The 20,046-nt window shown below is 35.8% G+C and overlaps 2 protein-coding genes across 4 annotated transcripts in view; one reads left to right on the top strand and one right to left on the bottom strand.

Annotated features, from left to right (window-relative positions):
• Window positions 1-18,517, top strand: part of LOC101509353 (protein FORGETTER 1-like) — a 37,654-nt gene extending 19,137 nt beyond the window's left edge. For 2 of the 3 annotated variants that reach the window (XM_004509942.4, XM_027336802.2), the window contains exons 28-32: window positions 5,590-5,643; window positions 5,730-5,832; window positions 6,470-6,598; window positions 14,079-14,190; window positions 17,961-18,517. In XM_004509942.4, coding sequence (XP_004509999.1) covers window positions 5,590-5,643; window positions 5,730-5,832; window positions 6,470-6,598; window positions 14,079-14,190; window positions 17,961-17,992 — 430 coding nt within the window. In that variant the 3' untranslated portion in view covers window positions 17,993-18,517. The remainder of the gene's footprint in view (window positions 1-5,589; window positions 5,644-5,729; window positions 5,833-6,469; window positions 6,599-14,078; window positions 14,191-17,960) is intronic. The other variant, XM_004509943.4, reaches the window with a different exon arrangement.
• LOC101509880 (metacaspase-4-like) overlaps window positions 18,308-20,046 on the bottom strand; it is a 2,575-nt gene continuing 836 nt past the window's right edge. Inside the window, exons 2-3 of the mRNA XM_004509944.4 lie at window positions 19,975-20,046; window positions 18,308-19,481 (exon numbers count right to left, since the gene is read on the bottom strand). Coding sequence (XP_004510001.1) covers window positions 18,580-19,481; window positions 19,975-20,046 — 974 coding nt within the window. The 3' untranslated portion in view covers window positions 18,308-18,579. The remainder of the gene's footprint in view (window positions 19,482-19,974) is intronic.

The raw sequence follows: 20,046 nt of genomic DNA, 5'->3' as shown, positions 1-20,046 counted from the left end.
TCTCTGCTGAGTTAGGTTGCCAAATTAAATACCCGAGCTTATAGTGTTTTTCATGTGTTTGGATACTCCAAAAAGCAGAGATAGCTGGCCTCATAATTTCCTTTCGTTTTCTTTATTTCATTCTTTGCTTTCCTTTTTCTAGTTGCTAAATTAGGAGTTGCATTTTAAAACTTGATTTCTGCACTAGTTTTTAGTCGACTTCTGATTCCCAGTTTATAATATGTTACATGTTTCTCAATAAGCTTTTACATATCATGCTATTTTTTTTAAGATAAAAATTTATTAAAAAGAAAACAACTGGGGGATATCATCATGATATTTGACTTGCTTAAGAGCAGAGAGTTTTAGGAGACTATTTTTGTGATGAAATACTTGAGTCAAAGAGGACTCGGCATAACACGATTATATACACATTTATGTATATAAAGGCATGTAGACTGATGTAAGATGACATGAGTGAAGAAAGTTTAGATATATACATGAGCGAAGAAAATTTAGTTATATTTTCTTTTGTATTGTCTCTCCTTGTAAAATGTTAAATGTTTTGCCGCATTGATTCTGAATTTTAGTATAGAGATTTCAATATGAAAAATAACACAACATTCTATAAGTCTCTTTATACTCAAATTCATAAGCAATTTTGCTAATCATTTGCAGAATGATCTTTCATTAACAATAGCAAAGTATATTGAGAAATTTCATTTGTAAAAGTCACAATAAAGTCCTATCGGAGTAGATATACAACTTGGATATCTTATATTAGAATGAATGGAAAAATGGAGAATGTGAACCTGAATAGAAAAGGAAGTACAAATATGTTTTCCAAGCTAACCTGACTCTCAATGCAGACTCTAACTTTGTTAGACTTGGAACCATTTGTTGATGTTTCAACAAACTTGTATGATAATGGTAAGGCTAAGAGACTCAATAGCAATGCACACCATGGGAGATGTCTTCAAATTATAAAAGTCTATGCTATTCATGCCCCATGTTAATCATCTCTCTCATTCCATGGCCATAGACAATAAATGAATCATGTTGAATTTGTGATTCTGTGTGTCTCCATCATACCGCACTCAACTCTATTTATAATAGTAGAAATAATGGACACTATGATTAGGAGGAGGTTCAATTTCATGTGCCTACAAGAAATTAAGTGAATGAGTGAAAAAGCGAGAGAATTAGACAATTAAAGTTTTAAGCTTTGGTACATTGGCAAAGTAAGATTAAGAAATAGGGTAGACATGATTGTTGATAAAAAGTGGAAGAAGGATATTGTTGATGTAAAGAGGATAGGAGTTGGATCACAGTCCTAAAATTTGTAGTGAAACAAGAAACCTTTAATGTGATTAGTGCTTATGAACCTCAGGTATGATTAGAAGATCACTGTAAGATAACTTTTGGGAAGATTTAGAAGGCATAACTCAAGAAATACCACTGAGACAAGATTTTTCTAGGAGGGGTCAAGGGAGTGCATCAAGAAGTTTTATTTTTCTTTCTTATTGGGAAATCAGGCAAAAAGATTTGCTTGTACTATAAAGTCATACCTAGAGAGAGCTTGACTACCCAACATAGAATCTTGGTTATGGATGTATGAAGAGAGGAAGCCACTAAAGGGTTCCATAGATCAAGTGGTGACATTTGAAGGTTGAAAAAACGAAGGATCTTCCAACACAAGGTTTTAGAGGGAGGTTTTTGGGAGCCACAGAAGTGAAAATGATATGTCGAACAAGACGACAAGCGATTAGAAAGGTAGCAAAAGAGACATTGGATGAATCAAAAGGTTTTGGATCAGGAGATAATTGTGGTGGTGGAACCAAAGTGTGCAAAATAAAGTTAGATACAAGGGAATGTTTTAAAGCTTGCTCTAGGTGTAAAATTGCTGAAAGTTGGGTAAAATATAAGGAAGCTATGAAAAATAACAAGGCGTCAAAGAGAGAGAGAGAGATCTATATAGGCTTGCTAAGGGGCGGGAAAGAAAGACAAGAGACTTAGACCGAGTAAAGTGTATCATGGATGAAGAAGGTAAAGTTTTGGTTCAGAAAAAGAAATAAACGATAGACGGAACAATTATTTCCACGAGTTTTTTAATGAAGGATATGAGATCCTATCAATCTCTAACACTAGATTTATTCTTTGGAAGTCGATCATGGAAGCAATTTACTTACTATGACATGTAATGGAGTGATATCAGATGGATGAAAAAGACATACACTTGGTTTTCATTGATGAAAGAGACTTACACTTGGTTTTCATTGATTTGAAGACGGCGTATGATAGGGTGCCTACAAATGTTTTCGAAAGCACTAGAGAAAGGGTTAGGAGCCTATATTCAAGCTATCGAAAATATATATGAGGGGGCCTCATCTAGTGTGAAAACATATAGTGGGGCTGCAAAAGATTTATCATAACAATAGAACTCCACCAACCAATTTTAAGCTTTTATCTTTTTACATTAATTTTGGACTTACAGATTACATTCAAGAGGCAGCACTGAGATGCATGGTTTTTGCAAATGATATAGTCCTACTTTGAGAGTCGAGGGATGTATTGATTATTGAATAAGAGGTTACAAACTTGGAGACAAACCTTAGAAGCGTACGACCTTTGCATGAGTAGATGCAAGACAGTGTATATGGGATGCAAGTTTAAAGGTAAAGCATTTCTAGCTTAGCGATGAAAGTTGAAGATCATATCATACCACAAATCACATAAATCACATAGTTTAAATATCTTGGTTCCATACTCGATAGTACAAAACAACGGAGAAATAGAAACCATCAAATTCAAGTTGTGTAGTTGAAATGGAAGAGGGTCTATGGTCTTTTAGGTGATAAAAAAGTACCGTTCAATTTGAAAAAAAGATTATTGCATAGTTGTAAGACCAACTATCTGATCATGATGGATCCCTCTCAAAATCCCCCTCCACCAACTCTTCCTCCACAAAATTCGATGTTGCCCACTGTGATTCTACTGAATTCAACTTCGCAAAACATGATTCCTTAGAATCCAACGTCGCAAAACGCGATTCCTCAGAATGCTGCGCCGCAAAATGCGATTCCTCACAACGTGCCACCACAAACGTGGGTCCTCTTCAATCTCTTCCTTCGCCATCTCCCTCTTCATCTGGTCTTGTTACTTTTCAATTTGGTCCTTTAAATCCATTCAAACTGACTGGGGGGTGAATTTAGGGTCTTCATCAAGTTCCTCAATGAGTTTGGCATTATTCATAGGTTAATTTGCCCTCATACACATCACCAAAATAGTGTAGTGGAACGTAAACATAGGCATATAGTTGTCCTTGGTTTAACTCTACTTAGTCATGCAAATCTACCCTTAAAATTCTGGGATCATGTTTTCCTCATCGTTGTCTACTTGATAAATAGACTGCCCTCTGCATCTATCGATGGTGCCATCCAATTTGTTTCTCTCTTTCTAACAATCCTGATTATAGATTCCTTAAGGTGTTTGGGTGTGCTTGTTTTCCCTTACTTCGACTCTACAGTGCTAGAAAATTAGATTTTCATTCAATAGAATTCCATTTTCATTCTGTAAATTCTGGTTTCTATCATTCCCTTATCATGACCTTTTTGTTACTGCAGCATCCCCTGTCTCACCTTCTCCTTCCCCTATCTCCACTGGCTCCATTCCTTTACTGAATTTACCTTCCTTATACCCTGAGTCCCACTTCTGCAACTGTTCCAGAGACACACAATTCCACACCTTCTCCCTCCCTTGCCCATAACAATAATTTCAACATTCCCTTTTCCCCTACCCCTACTATTCCTATATCTTTACCTTCCTCTAATGCTCAATCCTCACCATCTGCTTCCTCATCCTCCTTCTCTAACTCACCCACACAACCTGTACAAACTATTAATCCTGCCAACACACACCCTATGTAAACATGACTTAAATCTGGTATCCCTTTTCCCAAGCTTCATCCATCTGTTTTTCTCACTCACACTGAACCTTCCACAGTAAAACAGGTTTTCAAAAACCCATTATGGTTGGCTACCATGAAGGAAGAGTACTCTGTCCTTGAGAGAAATAAAACCTGGTCCCTTGTCCCACTGCCTCCAAACAGAAAGGCAATTGGTTGTAAGTGGGTGTTTCGTGTCAAGGAAAATGCAGATTAATAAATATAAAGCTAGATTGGATGCCAAAGGCTTTCACCAACAACATGGTTTTGATTTTCATGAAACATTCTCTTCCTGTTATCAAACCTGTCACCATTAGACTCATTCTCACAATTGTTCTCACTCATAAATGGAGCATCCAACAGCTGGACATCAATACTGCCTTCTTGAATGACATTCTTGATGAAGAAGTGTATATGGAGCAACCTCCTAGATTGTTTACTAGGAACTCTTCCCTGGTCTGTCGTTTACATAAGGCTTTGTATGACCTCAAATAAGCACCTAGGCAGTGGTTTGAGAGACTCAAACGTCCTCTGATGGACTTTGGTTTCATGATCAGCAAGTGACTCCTCTCTTTTCACATTTATTTCAACAGGCTGTGATTTATATTTTTGTGTATGTGGATGATATCATCATCACTGGCAACTCTGCAACCCTCATCTCCACCATCACTACCAAGCTCAATCATGTCTTTGCACTGAAGCAACTTGGTTACTTGTTTATTTCTTCTCCTGCTCTCTCAATCAAAGTATATTTGTGATTTACTAACCAAAACTAGCATGTCTGGAGCTAGTCTCGTCTCTACCCCCTTGGTTTCCACGTCAAGGCTGTCCAAAACAGGCTCCCAAGTTCTCAGACCCTACTCTGTATTGCTCTGTGGTTGGTGCTCTGCAGTATGCAACAATTACCAGGCCTGAGCTAAGCTATTCTGTCAATAAAGTGTGCCAATTTATGACACACCCTCTAGAATCTCACTGGTAGGCTGTTGAGCGCATTCTGAGATATTTGGCTGGCACTCAACATCTAGGCTTGCGGCTTCATCCTGCTCCCGACTCTTGTTCTCTATCTCTGCATGGATACTGTGATGCAGACTGGGCTGCTGACCCAGATGACTGTCGCTCCACCCCTAGTGCTGCTGTTTTCCTTCAAATTTGCTATCTTGGTGGTCCAAAAAGCAGACTCTGGTTGCCCGTTATAGGAGTGTTGGCTAAGCCCCTTAGGAGTGTAGGATAAGAACTCCTATATAAACATTGTATCAGAATCTGTTATTATTCAGTTTTCATAATCAAATATTCAGATAATGAATTCTCAAATCTCTCTCTTGTTTTCTTAAATCTAAAAAAGAGATACTTTTCAACATAGCCATTGTTATTCGGCACTATTTGGTTCCTTTTTATTTGTCTGCGCGTGCTTCTTTGGTTCTTGTGTAGTTTAGGATTGTAAAAATAACCTGGTCAAATTTGGAATTATAATTTTGTCAATCTACTTTCTAGATTCCAATGATTTAATTCGACGTGATGGTATACGGATTGTAATATGGAGTAAACTCATGTGACACTTGATCTTCTTATTGATTTGCTTGTCGTCTTATAGTTGTTCTTCATACTGTGTTTCACAAGATCTTCTTATTGTTTTGCTTATGTCCTTGTTTTTGTTCATTTTGTTCTAGTTCCGCTTCGGGTATGTATAAAATAGTTCGTCCTCCAGTTGGAGAATCAAACCGGTACGTGTTCTAGCAATTATGCTTTATTGGGGCAAATCAGTTTTATTTATTTATTTTTTAACCATGGTTTCCTCTCAATCATATAGGGAGATGCCTCTATCTGAATTAAAAAGTAAATACAGGAAAGTTTTATCCTTAGAAAAGGCTCAGACTGGTTGGGAAGAGGAATATGAAGTTTCATCTAAACAGGTATATTATTCTTTAGCAAGGTATTTTTCTTGTTTGTGAATGTGCAATAAAACCAAATGTTATTGAAACCAAATCTTGTTGTTCAATCAGGGTTCCAGTTTCGTTAGAACAACATAAAGAATATCTATTTATTTGTTATAGCCATCGATTATATAAAATTTAAAGAATAACATCATTACTCCTCTCTTACAGTCAATCTTTTTATTTCTCTTTATTCCTCATTATTGCATTCATACGTACTTTGTTTTTCTACTGTTCTTCTATGAACAACTGATATGCTATTGTACTTTCCATTGTTGTGAATTCCTGGGAAAATTCTGATACATACTGAACTGAGTCTGGCAATGATATGCTATTGTTCTCTTTATTTGCGAATTTCTTAGACAGTTTTGATCGACACAAAAAATTGAGGCAATTGTCATATATACTTAACTTAGTCATACGCTTGGGCATATATATTGTACTTGCTCCCTTGTTTTATTGTTCATACTGTCTAAAACCTCATTGGTCAGCATATAGCTATGCTATTATGCATGAATGGTAATAAGTAAAAGTTACATCAGAAGTGAGACAAAAAATGCCATCCCTCCGTACTCTACAATGTTTTACATCAACTTCTGTTTACCTTTTTTGGCAGTGCATGCATGGTCCCAAGTGTAAGATTGGTACCTTCTGTACAGTGGGCAGAAGACTACAGGAAGTAAATGTCTTGGGTGGCCTAATTCTTCCGGTTTGGGGAACAATAGAAAAGGCTCTTTCTAAGCAGGTATTACTTCAGTATATGTGACAACAAATCTAAAAGATTCTATTGAGAAAGTATTATAATGCTTATGCTAAAATATCAACTCATGCATTGGTTTGTCACTTTGTCCTATTATTTAATCTGCTGATTTGAGTTCTCAAATGATGAAGTGTTTGCAGCATGAAAATTGTAGTAATTTATTTTAGTAACTGTTCACACATCCGAGTTAGTGTTGAAGTTGTGGGATTTTAGAAGTTGTGGGATTTTAGGAAAAAGGAGGAGAGAAAATAATAAGAGTTTAAATATTATTGATAATAGCTTTATGCTGACTTGATTACAAAAGACTCAATACTAGTCTCTATTTATAGAGAAACATAGACTCAATCATAAATAAGGAATAAATCATAATAATAACGAAAGATATTCTAAGATATCTCTATAATTATAAATTGATCTTAAGAAATAATTTAAGATACTTTTATATAATATAAAAGATGTTATACGATATTTTCTAATATTCTAACACTCCCCCTCAAGCTAAAGCTTTCTAAGCTTTAGCTTGCTACAAGAAAACAATATTTTGCGCCACAAAATAATAAAAAATATGGAGAGGCAACTCAGGGATGCATGTGAAGTCGGAGAGAATTGCTATAGATATAGCCTAGCCAGATAGTTTGATTGATCATCAGCCTGAGAGAAATTCATGGTAGGCAATTGAACAAAGCAAGCTCCGTTATTCTAAAAAACTGCATTTGGAAGCCTAAAACCAATAATAATGGAGACTCAAAATATTTAAACTTGAATCTGCTTCAAGAAGAGAGAGGCGTGCTTCAAGGAGAGAAAGACAAGACCAGTGCATCTGGGACAAATTGCCAAGATAAAGTAAGTCATGAAAATAAAAGACACCGTTAGAATAACCATCAACGGAGGAAGAAGTCATCACTAATATGGTTCATATGTGGGAAAAGGGACACTACCAGAATGATCGTCGGTGGGAATAAAAGCCACTGATATAATCTATTAGTAAGAACTAAATTGCATGACAAACATCAAAGAAGAAGCCGTGCGACTCTAACGAAATGAAGTCATGATCGATAAACAGAGCGAGAAAGCGCGTCCAAAACAGGAGAGATAACGGCTGTTTGAACCAGGACACATATTTTCATTGATCAAAATTCAAACCGAGATAGGTCGCGTCGTAAACGATTGTCGAACCGAGGCAAGACAAACCGAGAAAGGTCACGTTGTAAACGATTGTCGAACCAGATACCTTTGACCTCCCCTACAAGTGGACTTATCAATTGCATTAACCATATAGCGTTCAGGTATGGTATGACAACATAGTATTTTTGAAAGTGATCCTGAGATGAATCAGCAACTGATGTCAAAGCAGTTAAAGCTCCCTCTTGCACCATTTGTTTACCATTATGAAGAAATACAAGCAATTTGCAAACTATTCCATCCAAGTATGGTGTTAAAATATCATGTGTGCAATTCTAGCTGAAGTTGAGCAGAGCTGAAGCAGCATGAGTCTCTACACGAGGATTCTGAAAATCATCCATTGCAGCAGCTAGGGCTGGAAACACCCCCCGACGATATTGAACTTGCAAATATAGACCCAAATCAGTAGACAATTGCCCACCAATTGCATTAATAGCTGCCCACCTTACATGAGGATGCTGATCAGGAGATGAATTCAATACCATAGCCACCACTTGCTCCAAATTCTTTATCATGACCTTTGAGCATCCTTCAGCTATCTGAGCAAGTACAATCAATGCAGCAAGATGTTTTTGCCACTCAGGTGCAGCCAAATATGTAAGTAATTGTTCAGAAGCAACAGGAACAATCAGATTTCCTCCCAAAGATATAGATAACCTATCCAAACATTCCTGTCCAACACTATAATTGCTAGTTTCACCAGCATCTTCATCCTCAGTCTCCGCAGTGTGCCAAGCTGGATCATCCTCAATATCCAAAAGCATTTTCATAAGAATCGCAAACAACCTGCTAGTAAACTGCGACATCTTCCTCGCCATACCAGGAGTACACTCCCTCGCTTCAACGAGAGTTATCACAAACTGCTCGAAGGGTTGTTTTTTCGCAACAGCCTTCAATGCCCCAACCTCAATTAGTTAAAGTGATCATCATTCAATCCTAAGTCGCCACAAAAAACATCAGAATAGAATCCCTCTCCTCTTGTAGTACACGGCCCAATGCAAATCTTGCATCCATACTCCGTCTCATGTGAATGGCCAAGAATGTGAGCACTAGAATGCCAAAAAGTGTCATGTCCTTCATCATCATCAAACCTAAAGATCTGAAGTTGAGAATCCGCTTGAAGAGGACGAGTCATATCCCAAAGAACACAATTAACCTTAGCAATAAGAGCATTATTGGCCAAATTCTTTGAGATTTCACGAGCAACGTCCAAATGAGCAGTTTGCCATTTTTTTCCTTCCTTCACGTTTCCATCAGGAAGCAGTACCTTAATCAGATCTGTATATGGGGAAAGCAGGCAAATCTGCTGCTCCTCCTGAATCCATTCGAAAACACGCACGCGCTTAGGGATTGAGGTGGCTAGGTAGAGTTCATCCTTTGCGTGAACAACCATGGCGGCGACGGCGGTGGATGAATACAAATAGAAACGAGCAGTGGCGGCGGAGGAAGATGAATAGAAACCCTTGGTATTTATTTTTTTTGAAGGAGCAAAGTCGAAGGTGGTTGTTTGCCGGAAAACTCGCCGAAAACAGTGGTAGCGGCAGTAACGAACTGAACGGAAACGTAAACCAGTGTCGTTTGAGAAAAAAAATATCACGTTGGAAAAGAAAAACTATAATTATATTCCCTAACTGTTGGGAGCTTAGAAGCGGAACAACGGAAAATTGTTCAAGGAGGATCGAAATAGACTCTAGATACCATGTTGAAGTTGTGGGATTTTAGGGAAAAGGAGGAGAGAAAATAATAAGAGTTTAAATATTATTGATAATAGCTTTATGCTGACTTGATTACAAAAGACTCAATACTAATCTCTATTTATAGAGAAACATAGACTCAATCCTAAATAAGGAATAAATCATAATAATAATGAAAAATATTCTAAAATATCTCTATAATTATAAATTGATCCTAAGAAATAATTTAAGATACTCTTATATAATATAAAAGATATTATACGATATTTTCTAATATTCTAACAGTTAGTATTGTAGAAGAACTTTGAACTTAATGAGATTATATCTTGTATAGAAAGGTAGAATAATGTTGTTGTATCTTTATTCTTCAGTCTAAGCTAGTATAAATAGGAAAAATACAAGTAATCCTCTTCCTTGAGTCAAGGAGAGATTTTGGGAAATAAAAAAAAATTATATATTATAAAAATAGAAAATCTGCACTGCTAAAATAGGAAATAAAGTAAGATTCTTAAAAAAAAACCCTCAAGTTGGTGCGTAGATACCTATTATGCCCAACTTGTTTATCAAATGATGAAAGACGGTTTTTCCCAAGCTCTTGGTTAAGATATCCGCAGTTTGTTGGCTATAAGTCACAAAAGGTAGATATATGATTCCAACATCCAAATTCTTCTTTATTAAGTGATGATCAATCTCAATATTTGGTTCTATCATGCTGAATTAGGTTAGCAATGTTAATGGCGGCTTTACTGTCAGAGTATAACTTCAATGGAAGTTCAATTTTCATTTTAATTTCCTCCAGTACTCTATAAATCCACATACCTTCACAAATTCCTTGAGTCATTTCCCTAAACTCAGCTTCTGCACTACTTCTCGCAACAACTCCTTGACTTTTGCTTCTCCATGTCACAAGATTTTCCCAGACATAGGTACAATTTCCAGATCAATCTCATGTCTGTGATTGAACCTGCTCATTCTGCATCAGTAAATATACACATTTCTTTTACTTGTCTTCTTAAAAAATAGACCTTTTCATGGATTTCTCTTTAGATATCTCAGTATTCTATATGCTGCTTGAAGATATTCTTCATAGGGAGAGTACATAAATTAACTCGCAACACTAACTGAGAAGGCAATGTAAGGTTTAGTGCGCGACAAGTAAATTAGCTTACCAGCCAACCTCTGGTATCATTTGGTGTCAACAAGAACACTACCTTCCCCCACAATTTTGCATTAGGGTCCATAGGGGTGTCAACTAACCTACAACCAATCATTCCTATTTCTTTTAATAGATCTAGAATGTACTTTTGTTGTGAAACCACAATTTCCTTCTTTGATCGAGCAACCTCTGTACCAAGAAAGTATTTCAAGGATCTCGCGTCTTTGATTTCAAAGTTTTTAGCTAGTTCCTTTTTTACTCTTGCCATTTCAATTCTTCGATGAGGACAATATCATCAACACAGGCAATTAGGAAAACAATTTTCCTATTAGATGAGAATTTCGTAAATAATGCGTGATCAACTTGTCCTTAAGTGTATCCATGTTTCTTCATAGATTGAGAGAACATTTCAAACCCTGCTCTTTGAGATTGCGTTAAACCATAGTGACTTCTTCAACTTGCACACTTGTGAACCGAATTGGTCATTAAAGCCTAGAGGGCCATCCATGTCATAGGTCTTAGTTAAACCCTTAGCTACCAAAGAGCCTTATATCTTTCCATTGAGCCATCAGAATTATACTTCACAGTAAACACCCACTTACATCCTACTCTCTTCTTGCCTTTTGGTAGTGTCATAACATTCCAAGTTTCATCTCCTCGAGGGCAATTACCCTCCGCTTTGGAAGTTTTAGTGCTTCCTGTACATTTTTTGGAATCTCTACACTAGACAATTTTGAGGTAAAGGCAGTAAATGATGAAGAGAAGTTTGAATACGGTTCAAGTTTACATCTAGAGTGCTTAGTGCAAGATCTAACATGTTTGCTAACAGCTATAGGAATATCAAGGTTTGTATTTAAGAGAAGTATTAGAGAAAATTTTACCTTTTATAGTTTCAGTAGGATGATTCTCCTTTGGATTTTGGATCTTCAAACCTATTTCCTTTACACGAGTTATCATGTGATGGCATTTCAATTGGTTTACCATTTTCAAGGTTCTCATCATTCTTTTCATGAGAAAATGTGGGCACAAATTCACTACGTTCCTCCTTATAGCAAGAGTAGCCTCAATTAATGAAACTTGGCCATTTTTTGTTGGTGCAGAAGCACAAGTCTTAGACCTTTGTGATAATAACATGTTATTAGAAAAAAATATGTCTTTAGTTTCAAAAGAAGTTTCAGATGAGTCTTCCTTCGAGTTTCCCGTGAAGATGAGGGTCATCAAAGAAAGAAGTGTTTTCAAAAAAAGTAACATTGATGGGGACAAACAATTTTTTTGTTTGTTTTTGGATCAAAATATTTATACACTTTCTTGGTTGGTAAGTAACCAACAAAAACACATTTTATTGCACGTGGTTGAAGCTTGCCTAGGCTCTTGTGATAATGAACAAAGGTTGTGCACCCAAAATTTTTAAATTCAAATCAGTTGAAACACGAGCAATAGGGAAATATTCTTTGAAAATTTGAAGTGGAGTTTGAAAACTTTTCATTTCGTACCATTTAAAAAAAGTTCTTTACAACTGGACAAGCATCAGATTTCCCAACACAACCTGGTGTGGTCATCTATGAAAGTGATAAACCATTCTATGCGAGCGTACTTGTTCGGTTAGGGCTCCATTCATCATTGTGAATAACAGAAAACAGTTTTGATGGCTGTTTTGGAAAATTGGAACGACGGTGTTTTGCAAATTTGCATACTTCATAGTTAAACAAAGAAAAATCTTTACTACGAAATATCTTAGGAAATAAATGTTTTAAATGACGGAAAGTTGGATGGTCTAGTCTTAAATGCCATTACATAGTGTCATTATCATATTATCATTATTAGAAACAAGGTTGTTGTGATCCTATGTGTAAGTAGTAGAATCCTTCACTTTGGGTAGGACAACCAATCGTCTTCCCCGAGTTCAAATCCTCAAAGACACAATGAGAGTCAGAGAAATTAGCTTGATAGGGTTTATCCCTGACCAGTTTGCTGGCATACAATAGACCACAAGATAAGTTTGGAATGTATAGGACATCTTTAAGAGTTAGCATTGAGGATACCGCAATAGAACATTTTCCTGCAATAGTTAAAAAAGAGTCGTCAACAATTTTTATTTTGTGGTTACCTGCACAAGGAGTATATGAAGATAAAATAGAAGAATCACCTATCATGTGATCAGTTGCACCTGAAGCTACTATCCAAATACGGCTGAGACTGACACTGAGAAGGGCATAATTTTCTTTTTGGACTACAAAATTATTAGATGTTTGAGGTTCGAGAATTTTGCAAAGTCTTTCTAATTGTTCCGCGGTGAGTGGAAGAGATGGGAGTTCTCGAGTAGAATTAGTGGCTTGGAATGCACAACTCTCGCCTACAGATTCTGAGCTTTGAGATGACTTATCCATCATTAAAACAAAAGAAAGCACCAGAAAAAATAGCAACAAAAATGAGTATGATTATCAAATGAAAATTGAACTTCAAATGCCCAAATAAAAACTAAAATAAAGTATCTACGATCTGAATTTTAATAACTCCAATGGAAGGAAAATGTTCGGACAAAAAAAATGGATAAGAATGGACCGCGTGGGACTCACGCATCTGAGGCTGTGGCGGCGCATGGAATTGCGTGAATGGACTGATGGCTGCGTGTTTTTGGCTGTTGGCTCGATTTTTTTCGTGGCGGTTCTGATGGTGTGGTCGCCGGAGATAGATACACGGTCTTCAGTTGTAAAACTCGTGTGAACAGCAATGGGTGTAGTGTGAAAAATGGCAGAACAGAACTGAAATGCAGTGAACAACCTCTAAATATTTCAAACTGCAAAGCAGGAAGCAAATGAACAAAGAGAAAGAAACCGCGACAATGGCTAGGGTTTATGTGGAAGCGAGACCCCTAAAATCGGGAGCTCGTGATACCATGTAGAAAAAGGTAGAATAATGTTGTTGTATTTGTATTCTTCAGTCTAAGCTGGTAGAATACAAGTAATCCCCTTCCTTGAATCAAGTAGAGATTTTGGGAAATAAAAACAAAACATATATTATAAAAATAGAAAATCTGCACAAAAATAGAAAATAAGATAAGATCCTCCAATATATCATTTTGCCATGTTCTTGTTCAATGTTTAGTTGTTAGACCGTTATACTTATGCCATGTTTGGATCAACAACTTATATAGCATCAGCCCCTATAGTTATAATTGCTTATCATATAAGTGCAAAAGTATAAATTATTTATATGATAAAAGATAAATAAAGTCAAACTGTTTTTATATAAAATATATTTTCTTTCTATGAAGTGCTTATGCCAGTAAATAAACTCAAATAAGTCAATCCAAACAAGCCCTTAATGACTTCACAGTGACTGATTATTTGATATCATTTTGTTGGCAGTGCCTTCAGAAATTACTTAAATATCTCTCTTTGAAAAAACTAAACTGCAATTCAAATATGTACAGGCCCGCCTAAGCCATAGGAGGCTACGTGTTGTACGCATAGAAACTACTGTGGATAATAAACGAATTGTTGGGCTTCTTGTACCTAATGCAGCTGTTGAAACTGTGCTTCAAGGTTCTCTCTCTCTCTCTCTCTCTCTCTCTCTCTTATGTACATTCGTGAATAATATATTTATTGATAATTTTCTTTCATAATAGATAGAAAATAGATATATTTATTACCATAATGCACATGTTAAAGGATTTTGTTTGAACAAAACATACCAATTGATAACTTAGGTTCAAGTTTAAGCTAAATTTCAGATTGAAGAACATGCTTGATGGATTTTTTTTTTGGTCTGGACTTATTTATGTTGTTGCTGTGAAAAAGTTTGGTTTCCTTATAATATTAGGATTACATCAAGCATTGACTTTGATTAATTACCTGTACACCTTGGTTTTGGACGCACATACTAATCATATGTATGAGCTTGAATGAATGTTCACTTGTGTTCCTTTCATCTTCCTCCCTTTTTCTACCACCATCACCTTCTCTGTTCTAGCGTTCTGCGTCGCCTCTGTTCCAGCACCGCCGCTGTTCCAGTGCTGCCGCCATTCTATTGTCACCGTCGTTCTTGTTTGTGATTTTCCATCTTTCTGATTAGTTTCTATTCCTATTCTTCGTCATGATTTTCCATATCCCCCGTGATTTTTTGTTGTTCTTTCTTGTAATAAACGATGAATCATGAATGCATTTCATGAAACCTGTGAGTGGATCTAGTTCTTATCATATGTTGTCAAAAAATCAGTTGATGGATTACCATGACAGCAATTCCAAATTTTTTTTTTTTCTGTTCATTTGTTTTCGATTTGACATTCACAATTGAAACCAACAAAATCCTCCATTTTTATTATTGATATTGCTTTACTATTCTAATTATACATTCATACAGATTCAATTCCATGACTTTTATATTGCTTTGCTTTAGGTTTTTCAATTCTAATTTTATAATTATTTTAAAAAATTGTTCGTTTTATATAATTTTTTAGCTTATTTTTAATTATTTTTATGGGTTAATATTTTTTTACATTGTATGAATTCATATTGAGGTGTGGTAAATAGAGTGACTTAATTCAGAACTGAAATTCGAAACCAAAACCAAAAAATTAAAACTCAACTGAAACTGGTTTTGAGTTTTGAAAATTTCAAAACAGAAAACCAAAAGCCTCCTCGAACAGACCCTTAGTTTTTCTATCAGATTGTATTGCTGCTTCTAACCTTCTATAGATAGAGGAATGCGATCAATTTAGGATTATTTTTGAAATTTGCTTAGTTAAACTTGAATTTCCAGCTAGAAAGGAGATAGTGTTCCTTTGTGGAATTCTTATGTTGTGATAATTAAACTCTATGATGTACTGATACGAGACGAGGATTGGATACAATACAGAGATGCGTCGTTTCTAAGAAAATATAAGATACAATACGTTTAGGTTACATATGCACAAACATAAAAATTTAACAAAATATTAGTAAAAATAATATAAAAATAGAAATTTCAAATCATCACCTTCCAAAAAGAAATGAAAATAACCACTGAAGAATACACAATTACAAATAAAATATTTACTGAAATTAAAGAAAATAAAAATAGATGTAAATGTAAATAAAACATAAGAAGACTACTGATTGGACCATTTACATTGAGATAGGATCGTTTTGTTTTAGACTGTTGGAAAATTATGGCAGGTGAGTTGGGTAGGTGTGTTAATATGATGTCGGTGTTACAACATGCAAGCACTTGAAGAGGCTTGCTCTCACAAAAGTCCTCTTTCTGCTAAAACCATACCAGAGGACCTAACACATTTGCATTTTAGTTTTTTTAAATGCGTTCGAATCTAACTTATATACATAAACAAACACGTATCTACTTATTAAGACTTTTTCATTAGTGAACAGCCATTATTTATTTTGCCAAATGCTAGAAGCCAACTCCAATTGGACTATAGTTATAGTGTGACAGTGGAGAGAAGGAATAAATTGTCTTAGTAGATGTATGGAGAGTAGTATGGTAATCATATAATTTTTGTCTTAGTTATCATTGTAGTTGTCACTTATCAGTCCTGAAACATGGCGCATAGTGAACACCAAAATATATGGAACAGTACATAACCAATAATAAAAAGTTGTATATCATGGGCTAAACAATATAAAGTTCAATGCTGTAAGAAATTGTGTCAGAGCTGAGAATGGATTGAGACACATAAAAAAGACAACAAAACACAGCAGAAATTCGGAACAGAGGCCTTTGGTTTTCTTCTTAACCCTCTTTGAGTGCCTCCTGTAAATTTGGGGTTAAGGGATTAAGTAGTTTTTCAGAAGATTTCACAATACTGACTGCAAACACTTTGCTCCTCTATTTTGCGATAGTGGTGCTAATGTCCTATTGCTTATAATTGTTATCAATCTCAGATGGCGGTGTGGAGTGGCCTCGAAAATGTTAGTGGGATTGTGGTTGCGGGATGACCCATATTCCAAACACAAAATTATATTCATAAAATTACCCATGATTAAAGACATTGCAATTACTGCTAAAAAGTTATACAGACCAGCCAACAGATGACAGAGACTGGGTTTGATGTTAGCAGAGTTGAAGAGGAAAGAACAGAGACCAACCAATCCTGATGAATGAAGCTGGGGAGTATTCTAAATGACCAGAGTTGGTCAAAACAGATGCTGGCAGTTCATGTTCATCAAAATGGAATTCTTTAGAAATAAAAGAGTTCACAGTTCATGTTCATCAAAATGGAAGTCACTCTCGTAGTTTTGTTCTCAAACAGAAAGCAAGTGATATTTTTAGTTTTAGGATGGAAAATCAGGAAAAGAAACAACAAAAGTAGATTTGGTAACTCACGCTACAAGGGATAAATGTGGGTTTTTGTCCATAAACAGTGGCCACAATGACCTGTGTTTTTCTGCAATACATTAGTGATTGCAACTACTGCTGATTAAAAACGTGATGCTATAAAAGTCTTATAGTGGCTTTGAGGCCACTCTGCATTATGTTGCTGCTATAGGGCACTATTGACAGCCAAGGTTATTGTTTTAAGATCGTGTATGAGCAAAATTTAAATGATAGAAGGGTGAAATGTTGTGATGGATATATAGCAATAGGTAAGATACTAAGATGACAGATGGATAAATTTATAAATAGAAAATAGTAGCAACATCCATTGAGGAAATGATGATAGGATTGTGTCTAACGTGTTTGTCCATATCAGAAGACAGCCGTACACAAGCGAATGAACATATGGATATTTCAATAGTCGAGGGGTAGAGGAAGGTTAAGAATTCCATGTGAAACCATTAAAAAAGACTTGTATCTAAATGGCCTTTCCAAAGGCCAGATTTTGAAAGAACACAATGGCATTATTTGGTTCTCCTTGCTGAGCTCACTTAGTGTGGAAAATCATTTTTTTTATGGTTAAGAAGTATTGTACTAATTGCTAAACATAAAATTCTAATGTTAGCCAGTATATATTTAGTTAGAGTGTCTTAAATGGAAAATTTTGTACGGATAATTGGTTTGTATTTTGGCCTCTTCTTGTTATCACATATTGACCAAAATCCTATAATGCCTCGTTGAAATCAGAGTTAGTAAAATCGTAAAGAAGCAGAGAGTAATTTTAGTAACATTCGACAAAACATATTCCATTGCAGTGCTGATCATAAATTTCTTTGATAATTTGTTATTGTTTCCTATCCTATTGGTTTATATTAAAATTGATCTATATTCTTTACAATCAGGGTTGTTAAATTGTTACTCTGATAAGAAATTTTAGATTTCAGTTCATTAGATATGAGAATGATTAATATATGAAATTCTAATCTATTCACATCTTTCGCAGATTTAGCATGGGTTCAAGAAATTGATGATTAGGAGGTGATAAAAGACTTTGCTCACCTTTTTGTTTTTAACAAAGTTTGAAGCCTTTTTGAAAGTTGTTTGACTCCAATATTTGGTGTCCTCTGTACGTCAACAAACAGTTTTTGTTATAGGAAAAGGCTCAACCTTGATGCTGAATTTTTCGGAGAGGGAATGACTCAACCTCTGCGCCATGCAACCCAATTGTGCAGTCTCATTTAGTTATCAATTATTTTAGCACCCATTTTAGCATATAATTCGATTTTGTATATTTGTAAAGATGATTCACTGAGACAGTAGATGGTTAGGCTGGATCACATAGTCAGTCCATTCCGAATTTGAACCAGTGTATTACATATATTTCATCAGAAGTAAATATTCCTTGTTTTTGGATAACATAAATAAATATTCCTTTAGAGCAAACATTGATTGTCGAAACACAAGCACACAACTATACCATGCATAAACACACCTATCGCAATTGTTCAACTGCATCTCCAATGCCAAGTTTTTTTGAAAAAAAAAAAGAAAAAAAAAGAATTCAATGTAAACTTTGCAGTATGGGAACACACATTGCTCTCTTTGCTTCAGATGAGAACATATCAACAAACGAAAGGATCATCAACATGATGATCACTGCAATAGAGTCCAGGCTTTTGAGTGAAACCATCCTTTTGTAGCTTCTGTCTAGCCTTGTGAACAAGCTCTGAATTTGTAATTGCACCATCAGTCTCCTCAATTATAGCCTGAATTGCATTGCTGAAAGCTCCATAAGCAGCAGCTGCATTTCCTTTAGGACAAGCATCAGCCGATGTCTGGTCTGTCTGACAGCCGCTCATCAGAATCCCACCACTTGGAAGACCTCGCTTCGATGATCCGGCATATACTTCATGCTTACTTCCCACCTTTGTCTCCATGGCAGGTTTTGCATATCCCTCATCATTCTCATCCAGCTTTTGTTTGAGAAACTCTTGAGCAAGACTACCCACCATTCCCAGTATCCCACCCTGTTCACCTCCACCTCCATGTTGGAGTTTGTTCAATACAACCTTCATAAACTTCTTCACTTTAGGACTAGCATCTTCCCCAAAAACATCGAAAAGTGTAGGTCTCAGTTGACCAACATCTATATCTTCTTTCCCAGTTTTTTGCTTAAGTATATCAATGAGAGTTGATAGTGGCAGAGATCTATTCTTTACATAGCCATAGTTCCCATGTGGGAGTTGAATTTCCCTATCTTCGGCTTCTTCATCATCCTTACGACCGTGATGGCGCAATCCTGACGGGAGATGAAATCCCCTAGACTCAATTGCATCCTCCACTTTCCTGTGCAGAAAGTTTGATAATCCAAAGCCAGATCCAGACTCTTGCTCTTCTCCCTTCGTGCTCTCTCCTATCTGCTCCTTAGCTTCTTCAATCAAGCCACCACTATGGCAAGAATCTGATACAATTGTCAGCCTACATCCTTTAGGAACCCCATCCACAAATTCCTTGAAATCATCATCTGTTTACACACAAAAATCATCACGTCAATGCAACATTGTTCTATCTAAAGAAAATACACAACACCACTGCTTAGTAATACTCACTAATAACATTAGAATTACACTGACACAAATACAGAATAAATAACACAATTAAGAATGAGACTCAAAAATCATAAATCACTAGCTATCAATACAATTTTACTAATCAAACCAATCTATGAATTATATTTATTTCGATAAAAACCCAAATTAAAGTAGAAGCTTTAAACAGTTTCTTGTAGTTAGATTCAGTATCTGATGATTGCTTATCATCAAATCAAACCAAGCTTTTATAACACATTTTGTCAAAAATAAAATAAAATAAAAACACCTTCCAGATGAAGCTCTATTTAATCTTTAACTCAAAAGATCCAAAAGCACAGAATAACAACAATTAAATAAACAAACAATTCATTCAATAAAAAAAAACATAAAAACAGAGAGAGAGAGAGAACAAAAAAAGTAACGAACCAGTGATGAGGTTCATATCAGAAGGAACGATGCATTCATCAAAACCAGTATCATCGTCCTCTCCAGTTTCAG

The sequence above is a fragment of the Cicer arietinum genome, chromosome 7 (genome assembly GCF_000331145.2).
Source record: "Cicer arietinum cultivar CDC Frontier isolate Library 1 chromosome 7, Cicar.CDCFrontier_v2.0, whole genome shotgun sequence".
NCBI classification, from domain to species: Eukaryota; Viridiplantae; Streptophyta; class Magnoliopsida; order Fabales; family Fabaceae; genus Cicer; species Cicer arietinum.
This window is presented reverse-complemented; position numbering and strand designations above follow the sequence as displayed.